The following is a 17,631-nucleotide window of genomic DNA, read 5'->3' on the forward strand; positions in this document are numbered from 1 at the left end:
TTGACCCGGCCGCGTTCGACACGGTGGATCACACCATCCTCATCCACCGTGTCGGGCAGGCGGGCATCCAAGGCACAGCGCATGAGTGGATCCAGTCCTTCCTTACTGGAAGAACACTGGCAGTTCGCATGGGGCCTCACACTGCCAACAAGACCCCCACCTCCTGTGGTGTCTCCCAGGGCTCCTCCCTTTCCCCGCTCCTTTTCAATTTATATCTTCGGCCACTGATCCAATCTCTTCTGAAATGGGATATCACAGTCTTTAACTACGCAAACGACTTGCAACTCATCCTGCCCCTCAACTCTCCTCATGCCATCAAAACATTTCACGAAGTTATGATTCACATCCAGCTCTGGATGAACCAGAATCAATTAAAACTAAATCCACGCAAGACTGAGCTCCTCCTCCCGGGACTCAGCCACACCCTTTGGGGACCACAGTACTGGCCTCCAGAGCTCGGCTCTCCCCCTATTCCAGCTAAAACTGTAAAAAGCCTGGGCATAATCATTGACGCCGAACTTTCCCTCAAAGCCCAAGTTGGAGCTGTAGTATCCTCCTGCATGTACCAACTCTGGAGGATTCGCAAAGTCCGTCGTCTTCTCCCCCCCGAAGCACTCACTCAAACTGTTATTTCACTTGTGCTTTCCCGACTGGATTTTTCCAAAGCAATTTATCACGGACTCCCTCTATTTCTGATACACCGCCTCCAAATCGCCCAGAATCAAGCGGCCCGCCTGGTTCACGGATCCCCCAGATGGCAATCTGCCAAGCCTCTAATCCGCAGCCTCCATTGGCTCCCGATGGACCAGAGGTCTACTTTCAAGGTGGCTTGTCTCACCTTCAAAGCTCTTCACTTCCCCAGCCCGGGGTTCCTCAAATCCCTTATCCATCCTCACTGTCCGACACGCAACCTCCGATCGGCCCACCGTGATCTGCTAGTCACCCCCAAGAGCAAAACAAAAATATTCGGCGGGCGCCGTTTTTCCTATCTGGCCCTGTGCTCTGGAACCTCCTCCCCCTCTCAATCAAATCTTCTACATCCCTTCTTAAATTCAGGAAACTGCTTAAAACGCATCTTCCCCCCCCCCCCCCCTCAGTTAGGCCTCCCGCATCCCGCACCTCCTCCTCATACACTCTGTCTCTAGTGCCAGGAAGCTTCGGCGACAGCGCGCTTTACAAACGGCACTTAAGATAAGATAAGATAAGAGTGCTCGAGTGGAACTTCGTTCTTTACGGCATATATATATATTTATATATTTATTTTTTTTACCAAAAAGTGCCCCGTAAATGAAGACGCACAGTAGATGTGTTCATCACTTTCCAAAAAACTGCATTTTTCTTCCCAATAAATCTTGTAGCCTGACACGTTTCAGAGCACTTGCTCCTTTCTCAAAGGCATGCTGGCAGTTCCGGAATGTTTCACACACACACACACACACACACACACACATATATATATGCAGCACACAGGAAGAATTACACCAGGCCCAAACTCTGAGTAAACAACGTTTCTTAGCCAGAGGTTACTCCAGACAAACGATTGACAGGGCCATTGTCAAAACATCATCATTAAATAAGGATACCTTATTGGTCAGCAAGAAAGACGAGGAACAGCACAAATGTCATGTAAATGAAGAAGATAAAAATGTTCGCTTCATAGTAGGATACAGCAAACAGCATAAAGCAATACAGAAAATCATACAAGATGAATGGCCCGTACTACTTAGTGATCCAGTGTTAGGACCCCTGCTACCGCAGAGGGTGTTCATTACATATAGTAGAGGTCCCTCAATGAGAGATTGCCTAGTTGTATCCAACCCGGAAATTATCAGTAAACCAGTTTGGTACCAGAATCTAAAAGGCTTTAAGAAATGTCCATCGTGCAAAGCCTGCACACATGGGACCAATACTAAAACACACCTCAGTCCATTTAAGACCAAACCGTATACTATAAATAAAATGTTAAATTGTAAGACTGAATTCTCTGTATATGTGCTTACCTGCCCATGTGGGTTAATCTACGTGGGCTCTACTAAACTTCAAGCACACGTCCGAATACTCCAGCATCTCCGAGCTATAACAAATACAGACAATACATATCCGGTGGCCCGACATTTTAAGGCATGCCATGGATCGAATAACAAAGGTCTGTCATACTATCTTATTGATGCAATCCCTCCCAATAGACGAGGAGGTGATAGGGAGAATAAACTAAGGAAGCTGGAGACCAGATACATTTTATTGTTAGATTCGAAACATCCGAATGGATTGAACCTAACGGAAGATTTATACACTTGTTTGGTTTAAGAATTTTTGAGGTAATGCGCCCAGATTCATTAATAAGATTACCAGTTGGAAAATAAAAATAAATGCATTATCTTATACCTTTTACAAAACACAAAAAATATGTATACGACATCTGAAAATGTTTGATTATGTTATAAATATTTTTTATATATTTATATGAAGAATTTTTGATACCAATGATTTTAAATATTTGTAAATATCTAAGGATGTTTTTTAACATTATTTATAGATCAGATCAAGTATAAATGCTTGGTACTAAAGGAAAAGATAAACGCTGGTATTTATATATTGACTGTGTATTTTGGACAAGATTTTATCAATTGATATGGTACAGGTAGATGAATAACTTCATGATAATGATGTTGTAGCTGTTACTCAAGATCCAATTAATGAAACAATATAGAAAAATTATCAGTAATGAACATGTGGAATATAAGAATATAAATGATAGCAGGAATTCTAAATTCAATTTATTTGGTTTTGTAAAACATAATGAGATCAACTGTAATGATTTTACAATCACTTGCACATTTAAGCCCTTTAAGTATGTTTTTCACTAGAGAGAAAAAAAAAAGACAAAACGTTTACAGGTTTAATGCAATTGTTTCAGGGCTAACTTATTTTACATGGATTTTTCTAAGCAGATAGAGATTTTTTCATTATGCTTTTAAAAAATGGTTGATTTAAATATAAAAATGTATTTTACTAGTATTTGTATATCAACCGATAGCCCAACTTGCACAAAAGGTAGTATAGAATCATATACAGAGTGTTTTGTCTATTTCTATAGTGAGTTGAACTCACGTGATTCACTGATTCATGCACTGCCACTTTAAAAATGCCTTCTGGGTAAAAACAAATTGTCGAGTGAACAAGCGCCGTTCGCGCCGCGAAAACGCGTCTCAGACACTTGGGCAAATAAAGGATTTGCCCAGGATTTGCAATATATATATATATATATATATATTTATACATATAATTCTATAATTCTGTACTTCACATGTTTATAGTTCACTGCATAGTTTAATATTCATATAAGTTATTTGATTAGATGCTTATGGGCGCCTGTTTTATTCAGCTATCACTATATGTAAATGTTATCATAACTATTTTATCCATAAGTGCTTCACTATTTAAATATTGAGGAAAAGATAAAATAAAAGAAAAATAGTTATACACTTTTATTTTTTGCTTCAGGTACAGCAAAACTTTAAAGACTGAGTTTATACAATACAACTTTAAATCGTGATATATTATCTTTCTCATACATGTATACCCTTGCAATGTGGTTATGTATCTAAATATTTATTATGTTACTCCTACTGTGCAAGAAGAAAAAACAATACATGTATACCCTTTCTATGTAGTTATGTATTTATATATTTAGTACTTTACTCCTACTGTAGAAGTAGAAGGAAAAAAATAAGAAAAGAGCACCTTTAACTCTCACCAATACACCGGATTGGAAACTCAAAGCAGTCCTGGCTACTTTGTAGGACCCAGCGGGGGTGGAGGTTGATGCAAGTGTGAAGGACTTCTGCTATTGGTCCTGGGAGCTAATATTGCAGCACCGCTGCAAAACCATCCCCAGTATAAAAAAAACAGCCCCCACTGCTGCAAAACCGCCCCCACCCTTCCAGCCTCCCGGACAAAATACACAATACCCGCTACAAACAGTCCGTCCCTGAATGCACTACTCTGTCTTACCCTATATTTCTCAATATATCCTCTACTTCCACTCTCTGACTCATCCCAAAACTCATTTTACTACGATGTTCTCCCGAATAATACTTACTGGACTTCCCTCTTCTATCCCTCCATTATACTACTCAATCCAACAAACTGACTATCACGTCCACCACTGAAATTACACATGTTTCCCTATACTAATCCACCACTAATACTTTTTTGGTTTCCGAGTAAATCCATTAAATAAAAAGATAAATAGATATATTGATTCAGATCTGGATGTCACTGCATCTCCTTATTTTTGTCTCAATCTCCCTGTCTTTTTATTTGTCTCTATTGTCTGTCTACTTTTCATTTTCTATCTCTCTCTTTCTTGCCATGTTTCTCTGTCTCTCTATTTTTTTCTGTATCTCTTTGTTTTTCACTCTCCTGAACTTTTTCTGCTCACCCTGTCTATAACTCTCGCTGTCTCTTTCTCTTTCTTTGTCTCTCTTTTGCACTCCCTCTCTTTTTGTCAGTCTTCATCTCTACCTAGCTTTTTTTGTCCTTCTCTATATGCTTTCTCTCTTTTCCTCTCTGACTCTCCCTGCCCCATCACTCCCTCTCTTTTGTGGTCTTTCCTGGACTTTATCAACCACTCCCTGCCTCTGGCTGTTTCTCTCCCCGGTTTTCTCTGTCACTTCCTTCTGTCTGCTGTTTATTTTCTCTCACTATCTCTTTCTTCCTGAATATATCTCTCTGTCTTTTTCTGTCTCTCCACTTCTTCAGCTCCCTCGGCTTCTCTTTCTTCCCCTCTCAACAAATGACTCTCTCCTGTGCTTTCTCTCACTGCCTTTCAATCTTTGTCCCTGCCCTTCTCTTCCTCTAGAAGTCTCTAGACCCCCTGTTTCTGTCTTTCTAGCATCTCCTTGTCCTATTATCCTTGTTTACTCTCTCTCTCTCTCTCTCTCGCTCTCTCTCTCTCTGTCTCATTCTCTCTCTCTCCTTTTGCCTCTCCATTTTTCTCTGACTTTCTATCCCTTTCTCATTCTGGTGCTCTTTCTCCCTGTTTATTTATTTATTTATTTTTTGAATTTATTAAGCGCGACAGCTACCCAAGAAGGGCTTCCCGGCGCTGAACAGGCAGGTTCTATTAAATCTCCGTTTCAACTGCAAAAGAGTTACTGATTAAAAAGCCAGGTTTTAGTAGCTTTGCGAAACTTCACAAAATTCGTTTCAGTTCGTATGTGGAATGGCAGGGAATTCCACAAAGTAGGACCCAATAGAGCGAAAGATCTTCCTCCCATTCTGGCTAACCTAATTTTAGGCACTACAAAATAGGCCAAATGGGCAGATCTCAGATTCCGGGAGGGTACATGAGTGTGAACGAGGGACTGAAGGTAATGGGGGGCCAGATAAGCTTTGATTTTAAACATGTAGGTAAGTGTCTTAAATTTAATACGACTATCTATTTTGAGCCAATGAAGACTACGTAAAGGACCTGAAATATGGCTAGAGCGAGGTAGTTTGCACAGTAATCTCGCTGCTGCGTTTTGTACCAATTGCAATCGTCCTATTACATCTTTCTTTGCCCCTAAAAAAAGAATATTTCCGTGGTCCAAACGTGAGGTTATAAGGGCGTGGACTACGGATTTTTGTGAGTCTTCAGGCAACATCCACAGGATTTTCTTTAGCCCACGTAATATGACGAAACATGTGGCCGAAACCTTGTTGACTTGATTTTGCATTGTCAAAGCTTTATCAATCACGAAGCCTAGATTACGTACATGATCCGATGGACAGGGAAGCGGGCCCATTTCAGTGGGCCAATGTTTAGAAGCCCATAAGTCATGTTGCCAGCCCAGTATTAACACCTCAGTTTTATTGCCGTTAAGTTTTAAAAAATTAAGATTCATCCAGTCAGCAATCCTCCTCAACCCTAGCTGCAGGCGAGATGGTAAATCCTGGGCAGTGTTTGAGAGGGAGAAAGCGATCTGGGAATCGTCGGCGTAAGTAAAAAACGTGAGGCCTTCCTGTTGTGCTATAAAAGATAGTTGACTAACATAAAGATTAAAAAGAAGTGGGCTCAATTCAGAGCCTTGGGGTACACCATAAGGAGACATATGTTGTTTAGAGGTTGCGGAATTCGAAAAAATCTGAATTGTACGTTTCTCAAGAAATGAGCACAGCCAACCCAAAGCTGGTCCGCCTATGCCCACATCAACTAATGTTTTAATGAGGATAGAATGTGAAATGGTGTCGAAAGCGGCACTGAGATCCAACAAAATCAGTGCGACTGTCTCACCATTATCCAAAAGCCTACGTAAATTCTCTGCGACCCCCAGTAAAGTAGTCTCTGTGGAAAATCCAGGACGAAAGCCGGATTGTGAAAAATGAAGAATACGGTTATCTTCAGTGAACTGAGCAAGATGATGATGGATGTGCTTTTCAAGAATTTTAGAACAGACTGGCAATAAGGAAATAGGACGGAAATTAGAGGAAACATTTGGGTCAGCTGATGGCTTCTTCAATAATGGTGCGACCATTGCATGCTTCCAGACCGCTGGAACAACGGCAGATTGTAAAGACAAATTGAGGGAGTTGCAAATCACAGAGAGCTGCGATGTGCGGAGTTGTTTAAGTATAGTCACGGGAAGCGGATCATTAGGTGATCCAGATTTTAATTTTCCTAAAATGGCCCTCAAGTTCTCAAGGCTAAGCGGTGGCCAATGATTAAGAACTGATGCTGCACCCGCAGGATGAAGATCTGACAAAGAATTTGTTTCTGTCTCTCCATGTCTTTGCAAGTTTCTATGGAGATGAGCGTAATGAAAGACTCAATAGCGTGCCAAATTTTAATTTTACGTATTCTGCAAAATTGATATATGTACACTAGGTGGCAATGTTTCATACCTAAATGATAATTTACACTCCGGATCATGACAAAAGGAATTATCCACTAATTTCCAAATAACTCAATATGTTCGGTATGCTTTCTTGGGATTCGAATTAGAGTATTTGTGTGGCTTTGTGATGTGCTTTACCAATGGTCCAAGGGCAAAGTCACTGAGACATTATTGTGTGATGTGTTGGTCTTTTTGAAATTTAGCATTTATAGAAAATTAAGAAATGATTTTCAGCAACCATAAAGCTGACTATTTATAGAGCATATACCATAACCACGAGAAACAACCTTTACAACTCAGTCATTACATCGCACTACCTTTACATAGCAGTCATTCTATCGCAACATCGCATGTCATTACAACGCACCCATTACATAGCATGTCTCTACAACGCATGTCATTACAATGCATGACACTACAACACAGACATTACATCGCACGTCATTACAATGCATACCATTACAACTCATAGTACCCTTACACTATCCAACACTTACCCTACTTTTTCACTCACTGGAAATTTGAATATGAATTTTTACCCCTACACTAGCCAACACTTACCCTACTGTTCCACTCACTGGAGTTAGAATAGTAAATATTACCCCTATAGGATGCAACACTTACCTTAAATGCGATGTAATGGTATGCCTTATAATGGTATGCGTTCTAAAGGTATATTGCGATGTAATGGAATGTGTTGTAAAGGTAGTTTCTGAAAATGCTAAGTAATGGCATGTGATGTAAAAGATGGCGTTGTAAAGAATTTTGCGATGTAAAAACTGAGTTGTAAAGGCATGCATTGTAAATGTATGCATTGTAAAGTCATACATTCCATAACCACATATTCTGCAAAATTGATATATGTACACTAGGTGGCAATGTTTCATACCTAAATGATAATTTACACTCCGGATCATGACAAAAGGAATTATCCACTAATTTCCAAATAACTCAATATGTTCGGTATGCTTTCTTGGGATTCGAATTAGAGTATTTGTGTGGCTTTGTGATGTGCTTTACCAATGGTCCAAGGGCAAAGTCACTGAGACATTATTGTGTGATGTGTTGGTCTTTTTGAAATTTAGCATTTATAGAAAATTAAGAAATGATTTTCAGCAACCATAAAGCTGACTATTTATAGAGCATATACCATAACCACGAGAAACAACCTTTACAACTCAGTCATTACATCGCACTACCTTTACATAGCAGTCATTCTATCGCAACATCGCATGTCATTACAACGCACCCATTACATAGCATGTCTCTACAACGCATGTCATTACAATGCATGTCACTACAACACAGACATTACATTGCACGTCATTACAATGCATACCATTACAACTCATAGTACCCTTACACTATCCAACACTTACCCTACTTTTTCACTCACTGGAAATTTGAATATGAATTTTTACCCCTACACTAGCCAACACTTACCCTACTGTTGTACTCACTGGAGTTAGAATAGTAAATATTACCCCTATAGGATGCAACACTTACCTTAAATGCGATGTAATGGTATGCCTTATAATGGTATGCGTTCTAAAGGTATATTGCGATGTAATGGAATGTGTTGTAAAGGTAGTTTCTGAAAATGCTAAGTAATGGCATGTGATGTAAAAGATGGCGTTGTAAAGAATTTTGCGATGTAAAAACTGAGTTGTAAAGGCATGCATTGTAAATGTATGCATTGTAAAGTCATACATTCCATAACCACATCTTCATCAGCTATATGTATGCTGTGTTTGTGCAAACCTCATCAAAAGACAGCAGAGAACTGTACAGGGTCAAATAGAAGCATGAAGTCAACAAGTGAAGCAGCGGAGTCTCCTCTGCAATGGCAGAGGAGCGCCGCCTCACTGGCTCAGAGCAAGCAGATGAAAAATAAATTGATATTTTAATATTTTCTTATTTTTTTAGTTGCTGTTTTTCAGCTGCTGTCTCTGAGCTAGAGCGTGCAGGGGGGGCAGGGCTGGGGTCACTGGGAGGAGTGGTTGTGCTCTTCTAAGTTTGCATGTCTTTCAGGCTTTTGGCCGGCCGTCTCAGGCAGGCCAAACAGACATGCACAGTTAGGTTTCTAACCTGGCTGTATTCTACAGCTGGCTGGAGAAACATCACAGACTCCTTGTTCCTAAGCAGCCTGCTCAGGCCAATCCCAGCGCTGCTCTCATAGTCCCAGGGACTGTCAGGACTCGAGCAGCAGGAGAAGCACTAGGGAGCAGAAGGAGAATCGCGAGGCTGGTGCAGGATCAGGTAACCCCTCCCGCCGCGGCTGCTGCCTGCCACAGCCCTGCTGCCTATTTGCAGCAGCCACGACTGAGTGCTAGGAGAGGTAGGGATGTGAATGGGTAATACATTGGTATACAGTATTCTTTAAAGAGATGCATCTTCATCTCTTTCCTGATGGATACAGTGATGTTGTTCAAGATCCAGGGAGCATAGATGGAAAAGGCCCGGTGTCTTGTTTTACCCTTTTTACACTTCTTAGTCTGAAGTCTGATGGTGTCCTGTGTGTAGGAGGGTTGAGAACCACCAGAGATGGCGAGATTGCCTTCAAGATCAGTGGGGGTACTTTGTAAATGGTTTTGAAGTTGGTCTTAGCTTCATTTTCTTCAGACCCTGCATGAGAAATTCTGTGGCACGTAGGTACCCTTAAAGGGTGCCAGTGTGGAGTCTGGGAGGCCATGGAGCAGGGCATTACCACCATCCAGATGTTAGAGTATGAGAACTTGCGCAGCAGTTCCTAGGTTGCTTTCTGCAAGAAACATTTTAACTTTCTTTAGAAGAGAGAGCTGGAACCAAGCCGTCTTCGTATTTTTAAACAGTGGGTTTCCTAAGGGTGAGGTTGGTATCCAGTGTGAAACCAAGTGGCTGGCATTCATTGAAAGATGGGGTTTGAAGCCGGCTTCACCCACCTCCACACTCTCGTTCCTCCTGTTGACCGGCAGCCCCACAGCGCCCCCAACCAGCTCAGCTGCATCCTCCTTAATCCTTAACATGCACTCCCTCCACAAACACGCCACAGAAATCTGGGACCTCCTTGAATCCCTTTCCCCCGACATCGCCTTCCTCATGGAAACCTGGATAAACCCCAGCTCAGGCCTGGACATCGCCACTGCCATCTCCGACGGCAACAAGATCACGCACAAGGACCGCGCTGAACGAACAGGAGGAAGCATCACCAAAATCCACAAGAACTCCTTCCGCTTGACTACATACTTGGACAATTCAACAACAACCATGGAACATCTCCACTTCCAGGTCCAGAACAACCCCAACCCCACCCTCCGTGGCACTCTCGTCTATAGACTGCCTGGCCCCGGCCCACCTTCACTGACTACATCATCAACTTCATCGCACCCCAGGCTCTCGCATCTACTGATTACATCCTACTCAGCAAGCTCAGCTACCACCTGGACAACCCCAATGACCAGAACACCACACCCCTCCCAGAGAACCTCGCCAACATCGGACTCAAGCAGCTAGTCACCTCTCCGACCCAATCAGCAGGACGCACACTCAACCCTATCTTCTGCACCAGCGAAAACATCACCTACAGCCACTCCTCAGAACTCCTCTGGACCGACCACCACTGCGTTAATTTTGCCTTCACCAAATCTACCATACATTACCAGCACCCCCCACCTTAACTGAAACAAGGTCACAGAAGAACATCTCGGTGCCGCCCTCAGCACAATCACACCACCGACATCCACAGATCCCAATACCGCAGCACGCAACCTCCACAAATGGATGTCCAACTGCTCCGATGCACTGGCGCCCCTCTCAAAAGCACCCGGAAAGCAACACTTCAAAAAAGCCAGTTAGTTCACTGCCACCCTCCAAGTCCAGATGCACCTACGGATGGCTCGAGAAGAGATGGGGGAACAACAAAACCCTGGAAGCCCACACAGACTTCAAAGCCTCCATCACCGCACACCACCTCCTCCTCAAAACTACAAACAAAATGGCCCTCCACTACAGAAACAATCCTAACGCACACAACAGCAAAGAACTCTTCACCATCGTCAAGGAGTTTGTCAAACCCAACAGCGAGACCACAGACTCAGCACCTGCTTCCACCACAGGATCAAGCAGATCTATGACAGATTCAACACCCACCAATCACTCCCGCCAACATCACTTGCGACAACGCTGCCCCCTACAGTTCCTGCTCAATTGGACCCCGCTCACCACGGGCAACACTATCAAGACTATGAAGAGAATTCACTCCAGAGCAACCTCGGACCCCTGCCTGCACCACATCCTCCACAGAGCCACCACCTCCATTGTCCCGGGACTACACCACATCATCAACTGCTCTATCGAGACTCACCACCTTCTCCAACGGCTGGAAAGACGCTGAAATCAATCCCATGTTGAAGAAACCGTCTTCTTACCCGACAGACCTCAATAATTTCAGACCCACCTCCCTGTTCCCCTTCCCAACCAAGGTCATTGAGAAGGCAATCAATGCCCAACTCTCCAAGTTCATCAAATACAACCACGTTCTGGCTTCCAAAGCAACCACAGCACCGAGACCACCCTCCTCACTGGCACTGATGACATCTGTTCCCTCCTCGACCGGGGAGAAACAGCAGCCCTCATCCTCCTGGACCTCTCAGCCGGCGTCAACACCGTCTCCCACCCACTCATGTGGGTGGCACAACCAGTGCTGCAAGCCCACTGGTAGGATTTGATTTACAAGCCATGGGTGCACACAGTGCACTTTACTAGGGACTTACCAGAAATCAAAAATGCCACTCATGGAGAAACCAATCACTAATGCAATTTACACAGAAAGCATATGCACTTCAGCACTGATCAGCAGTGGTAAAGTGTCCAGAGTCCTAAAGCCAGCAAAAACAGGGTCAGAAAAATAGGAGGCAAAGGGCATTTTGGGGATTAACCTGCAAAAAAGGCCAGGTCCAACAAATACATGGCAAAGGCATTGTTCGCTTCCATGTGTCACTCATTGCAGTGCATTTAAACAGCAGCCTAGCCAGAGGTGCTTCTCTCAGAAATGTATTTTAGTCCTACATCTGCGTGGTGTAAATACATACAGCAGCCCATGTATAACATTCCACTTTCCATGTCATAGGTGCTCTTAAGGCACCATTTACAAAGGACCTAAAGGGAAGTTAAGTAGGCCAAATAGGAAGTTCCAATTTACAGCATATATTTTTGAAGCGAAGCACAGGCACTTCACTACTGCTTAGCAGTGGTGAAAAGTGCTAAAGCCAGCAAATCCAGACATACAACAATTTGGGGGCCACCACAAAATGGGGTAATTTCTCATAGATACCAATTGTATCAACCTAAGAAGGATAACATGCTGCTTCTGTCCTTTCCGAATATGAAGATAAGACCAGCAGGTCTCTAAGGGGTTGCTTTTCCCATGGAGCATTATTTTCTTCCAAATAATTTGCAATTGCTGTTGTGACGGCATTCTGCATATGTAATATGTTTTGCAAATCTGGCGAGTATAAAGGAGGGCACGTTCTCTCATAGAGCTGTGTAAATTGCAGTTTATTTTTTCACAAAAAACAGAATCAGAGAAGATTTAATTGCAAATTGTAATTGATTTATAGGCCATAGGTAGTAGATATTTATTAGCTGATCTCAATATGGTGACTAGACATAGCTCCAACAGGACCGCAGAAATAAAACATTATAGAATTCAGTAGAATATCTAAAAAAGGTGTAAAAATGTTTATTAACAAAAAGAAAATATGTAAATGACAGAACAGAGGGATCCTACTGCACCCCGGGAGCATAAAAGCTTAAGCACACAAATACAGAGTGCACATGTACATTTTACTAATACACAGGGCTGCGGTGGGGATCATGTGAGGAAACCAAAACAAACGAGCAATGTAGGTGCAGAAACTCAAATCATGGGATAGTACACACTTAACTTTCAAATTGATATTCAAATTAAAGCTGGCAGACCTGAGCTAGCTGTTCAAGGATTTGGATTTATCATGCCAGGCATGAGAGTGAAAGCTTATACATGCAGAACTTGGCAAGCAGAACTTGGTAGCTTTGGGTTAACACTGAGCAACAATGTGGCTGTCGACTGTTAAATTATAGCAATATTTCTAAATTCCACAAAGTGATAATGTCGCCCAAAAATAAAGGCTTTCTTTGTGATGTCATTTTTTGCCAGCTAATGGGAGAAAGGGATGGAGCGACCTCTGACCCTGCTCGCAGGCAGGTCGCTCCCCACGCCACCACACGGCCGCCAGCTGCCTCGTACCTGCTCTCTGCTGCCTGCCTGTTTTCCCGCCATTTCCCGCTCCTTCCCGCCGCTGCGTCCCTGCGGCCCGCCCCCCTGCTCCCCATTGGCCACCCTGCTCCCGCCTCCCAGCTGCTCCTCCCTCCCTCTCCCCCTCTTAAGGAGGCCGCGCAGTGGCGTAGGAGTGACCTCTGACCCTGCTCGCAGGCAGGTCGCTCCCCACGCCACCACACGGCCGCCAGCTGCCTCGAACCTGCTCTCTGCTGCCCGCATGTTTTCCCACCATTTCCTGCTCCTTCCCACCGCTGCGTCCCTGATGCTCCGCCCCCCTGCTCCCCATTGGCCACCCCGCTCCCGCCTCCCAGCTGCTCCTCCTTCCCTCCCCCCGCTTATGGAGGCCATGCAGAGGCCGTGCCGTTGGCGCACCGAAGGTGCACCAAAGGCAAGCCCGTCTGCGTCCGTCCCCGCCTGGACCGCGCCCAGCGCCAGAACCCCTGGACCCCGCGAACGCCACAACACCATACTCCGCTACGATGCCAGCACCCTCTATGCACTCAATGCCGGCCGAAACCACACCTGCTTTGTAGACGCCCCAAAACGGACTCACGGACCTTTCTTCTGCCACACCTGCAGCTTCACCTGCGACAGAGCCACCAAACCTCCAAGGACTGGACCCAACCACCTCCGCTGCATACTCCTCACCACACACTCCACACGCAAACATGCCGTCGAGCTCTGGGATCTGCTCGACACCTCAGCCCCAGACGTGGCCTTCATGACCGAGACCTGGTGGAACAACTCCTCGGTGCCCGACATCGCCATAACCCTACCAGACGGCTACAAGATCACCCGCAGGGATCGCGCCAACGGAATCGGAGGAGGAATAGCCATCGTCCACAAGTCCACCCTCAAGGTCACCACCCATGCAGACGACACCCTCAACAATGCCGAACACCTGCACTTCCGGATCCACACCGACCCCAACACCACCCTCAGATCCTCCTTTGAGGACCGCCTGGATAACAACGCACACAACAGCAAAGAGCTTTTCAGCACCATAAAGGAACTCTCCAACCCCAGCACCAACGACATACTGCCCTCACAAGAACTGTGCAACCTCACTGGCCATCTTCTTCCACCGCAAGATCGCTGACATCCATGACAGCTTCAACACCATGACCGCCCAACTACGCCAGACCCCACCTCCGCTGCGAACACCACCGCAACAACCGCCTGACCTCCTGGTCCAACGTTAACGACGATGAGACACGCAAGGTCATGAACTCCATCCACTCAGGATCTCCGTCAGACCCATGCCCACACCACGTATTCAACAAAGCAGACGCTGCCATCGCACCCCAACTACGGAAGGTCAGCGACATTCCAAGAAAGCTGGACACACGCCGAAATCAACGCCCTCCTCAAGAAGCCCAAGGCGGACCCCAAGAACCTCAAGAACTTCCGGCCCACCTCCCTGCTTCCATTCCCGGGGAAGGTCATCGAGAAAATCGTCAACATGCAACTGGCCCGCCACCTGGAAGACAACAACATCTTGGACCCGTCCTTCAGACGAAACCACAGCACCAAGAAAGCCCTCATCGCCGCCACAGACAACATCAGGCGCCAACTAGACAAGGGAGAAACATCATCCCTCATCCTCCTGGACCTGTCAGCCGCTTTCAACACGGTCTGCCACCGCACTCTAAAGACACGCCTCCTAGAAGTCGGAATCCTAGAGAAGGCCCTTGACTGGACCACGTCCTTCCTCTCCGGCAGAACCCAGAGGGTCCGCCTCCCGCCCTTCCGACCCGAGGCCACCAATATCATCTCTGGCGTCCCCCAGGTCTCATCCCTCAGCACGACGCTGTTCAACGTTTACATAGACCCCCTCGCACAAGTGACCCGCCAACATGATCTTAATATCATCTCCAACGCTGACGACACCCAGCTCATCCTCTCCCGCACACTGCCAAAACCAACCTCCACGAGGGAATGAAGGCCGTCGCTGACTGGATGAGGAATAGCCGTCTGAAGCTGAAATCGGACAAGACGAAGGTACTCATCCTCGGACCCACCCCCTCAGCCTGGGACGACTCCTGGTGGCCGACCACACTGGGAATAGCACCGACACCGACCATGCACGCAACCTAGGGTTCATATTCGACTCCTCCCTCTCCATGTCTTAACAGGTCAACGCTGTCTCCTCCTCCTGCTACAACACGCTCCGCAGGATCTACAAGTGGATCCCGACCGAAACAAGAAGAACAGTGACACAGGCCCTCGTCAGCAGCAGACTGGACTACGGCAACGCACTCTACTCAGGAATCCCAGCCAAACACCTACGACGACTACAACGCATCCAAAACGCCTCCGCCCGACTGATCTTCAAAGTCCCCTGCCGCAGCCACATCACCCCCCACCTGAGAGACCTACACTGGCTTCATGTCGACAAGAGGATCACCTTCAAGCTCCTCACTAACGCACACAAAGCACTCCACAACGCCGGACCAGCCTACCTGAACAGCAGACTCAGCTTCTACACCCCCACCCACCAGTTCCGCTCCGCCAGCCTTGCCCTTGCCGCTGTTCCCCTCATCCAACGAACAATCTCTGGGGGCAGATCCTTCTCCTACCTCACCGCCAAGACCTGGAACGCCTTCAGAAGACTCCTTAAGACCTGGCTCTTCGAGCAGTAGCGGCACCCCCTCCTCTCAGCGCCTTGAGACTCTCACGGGTAAGTAGCACGCTATACTAGTACTCTGATTGATTTATTGATTGATTGATGACTTTGTAAGATTTGATTGGTGATAGCATTTTGCATGTTGATACTTTAACTTGCACATGTGTTTTACAATACTTGCATTTTTATTATTATTATTGCATAATATTTTCTTCGAGAAAGTGAGTTTGGAACTTCTTCATTATTTAAAAGGAGGTATAAGTAGGGTGGGGTGGGTTGTGCCTAGGCAGCAAATTACTTGTATTTAATATATTGTGATAACTACTGGTTTAATTTGTTACATTCGACTTTGTAATTGTAATATAATTGCCTGCAAAAGTAGGTAAGGCCCAATCCACAAAATTGTTGGTGTTGAGTAAGTAATATATTTATTCTTGGAGTTCTTCTGGATTTCTACTGAATTCCAGGTAGCTGTACAATAAGAGTAAGTAGCGCCTTGAAACCCTCACAGGTGAGTAGCGCGCTCTTTAAACCACTGATTGATTGATTGAAGTAACAGCAAAATCTTTGTGAATCAGACCCTGGGGCAGATTTACAAGCCCCTTGCGCCACTTTTGCATCACTTTTCCCATGTTAAAAATGGCGCAAAAGTGGTGCAAGGGGCTTGTAAATAAGCCCCCCTGTCTATCTTCTTTAGAAATGTATTTTTAACATAACCATTCACATGTTGTCTTACATTTTATTTTACAGGGAAACAAACAAGCACCTGAGAGATGAGCGTGATAGCTCCTTACAGGTATTTAGAGACTGTCACTGCATAAGCAATGGGGGCAATGGTTAATTTGTGTCGGTGATTGCCGGTGCTTGGCACCAACACTTATTTCTAAACACCAGCATGTATTTATGAGAGTTCTCCAAATAGTGCCACAATATGCCTATTCTGTAGCAAAGCACTTTAGTGGAATGTTTAACTTCTTCACATGTTTTTTTTTCTCTAAATGAATAAGTGAGCTCTTCCAAAACAGATGTCGCACATGTGACTGTGGTCGTTAATAGGTATTGTTGGCACTGCCATTCATCACCACTGGCAGGAGCTGTGTGCGATGCCACCTGCAATGGACTCCAGTGGAATAGCTTGGGCCCTGGCACTTCATTCATTCCCAATTATTCATTGCATGTGGTTCGTCAATGCCTGGTTCTGTGACCATTTACCTCATGGGTCACGAAAGTGTTCGATCCATCCTATCAGGCAACGAGACCTGGACTAACTGGTTTGTCCCCTCTCGGGGATCATTGTCGGGTCCTTGCCACCCATACTTGGTATGGCTGAGCAAAAGATTCCATGGCTGCCCCACTGACAGTGCAATGGCAATGCTCTGTTCAGAGACCAGGTAATAACCCAATCTAAACCACCGAAATATTCAAGCAAACAAATTCGCACACATGCAGCCATCTAGTCAGAGCCCAGTGCCACACTGGTTCTTACATCACCCTCCCTTCCTGGAGTGGATAAACTGTATGCCAGCTACCTTCAAAGTCTACAAACATGTAGCTTGCCAGGTGCTCAGCACGTCATAAAACGACAGGTGCTGCATTCCTCAGTCAATAACACACACGTCCTTACACCTGCAGGGAAGTAGGCCTACACTTTGAAAACAAGTACTGTAATGATCAGTCCTTCATTTTACATGTGTTTATTTGTGAGTGTAAGAGGACTGTGACGTAAGGAGATGTTCTTTGCAGAAGAGATAATCACTCATGAGAAGCCAACATCTTCAGCAACTCGAGGGCAGGGCATGGAGGTGGCAAAAAGAGATTTACTGCAT

General features: G+C 45.2%; 1 protein-coding gene across 2 annotated transcripts in view; it reads left to right on the forward strand.

Moving 5' to 3' along the window:
* The window catches only part of CRACR2A (calcium release activated channel regulator 2A), a 930,414-nt gene that overhangs the window by 694,512 nt on the left and 218,271 nt on the right, over positions 1 to 17,631 (forward strand). For both annotated transcript variants that reach the window (XM_086921478.1, XM_086921488.1), the window contains one exon: positions 16,556 to 16,601. In XM_086921478.1, coding sequence (XP_086777604.1) covers positions 16,556 to 16,601 — 46 coding nt within the window. The remainder of the gene's footprint in view (positions 1 to 16,555; positions 16,602 to 17,631) is intronic.

The sequence above is a fragment of the Lissotriton vulgaris genome, chromosome 1_1 (assembly GCF_964263255.1).
Source record: "Lissotriton vulgaris chromosome 1_1, aLisVul1.2, whole genome shotgun sequence".
Taxonomy (NCBI): domain Eukaryota; kingdom Metazoa; phylum Chordata; class Amphibia; order Caudata; family Salamandridae; genus Lissotriton; species Lissotriton vulgaris.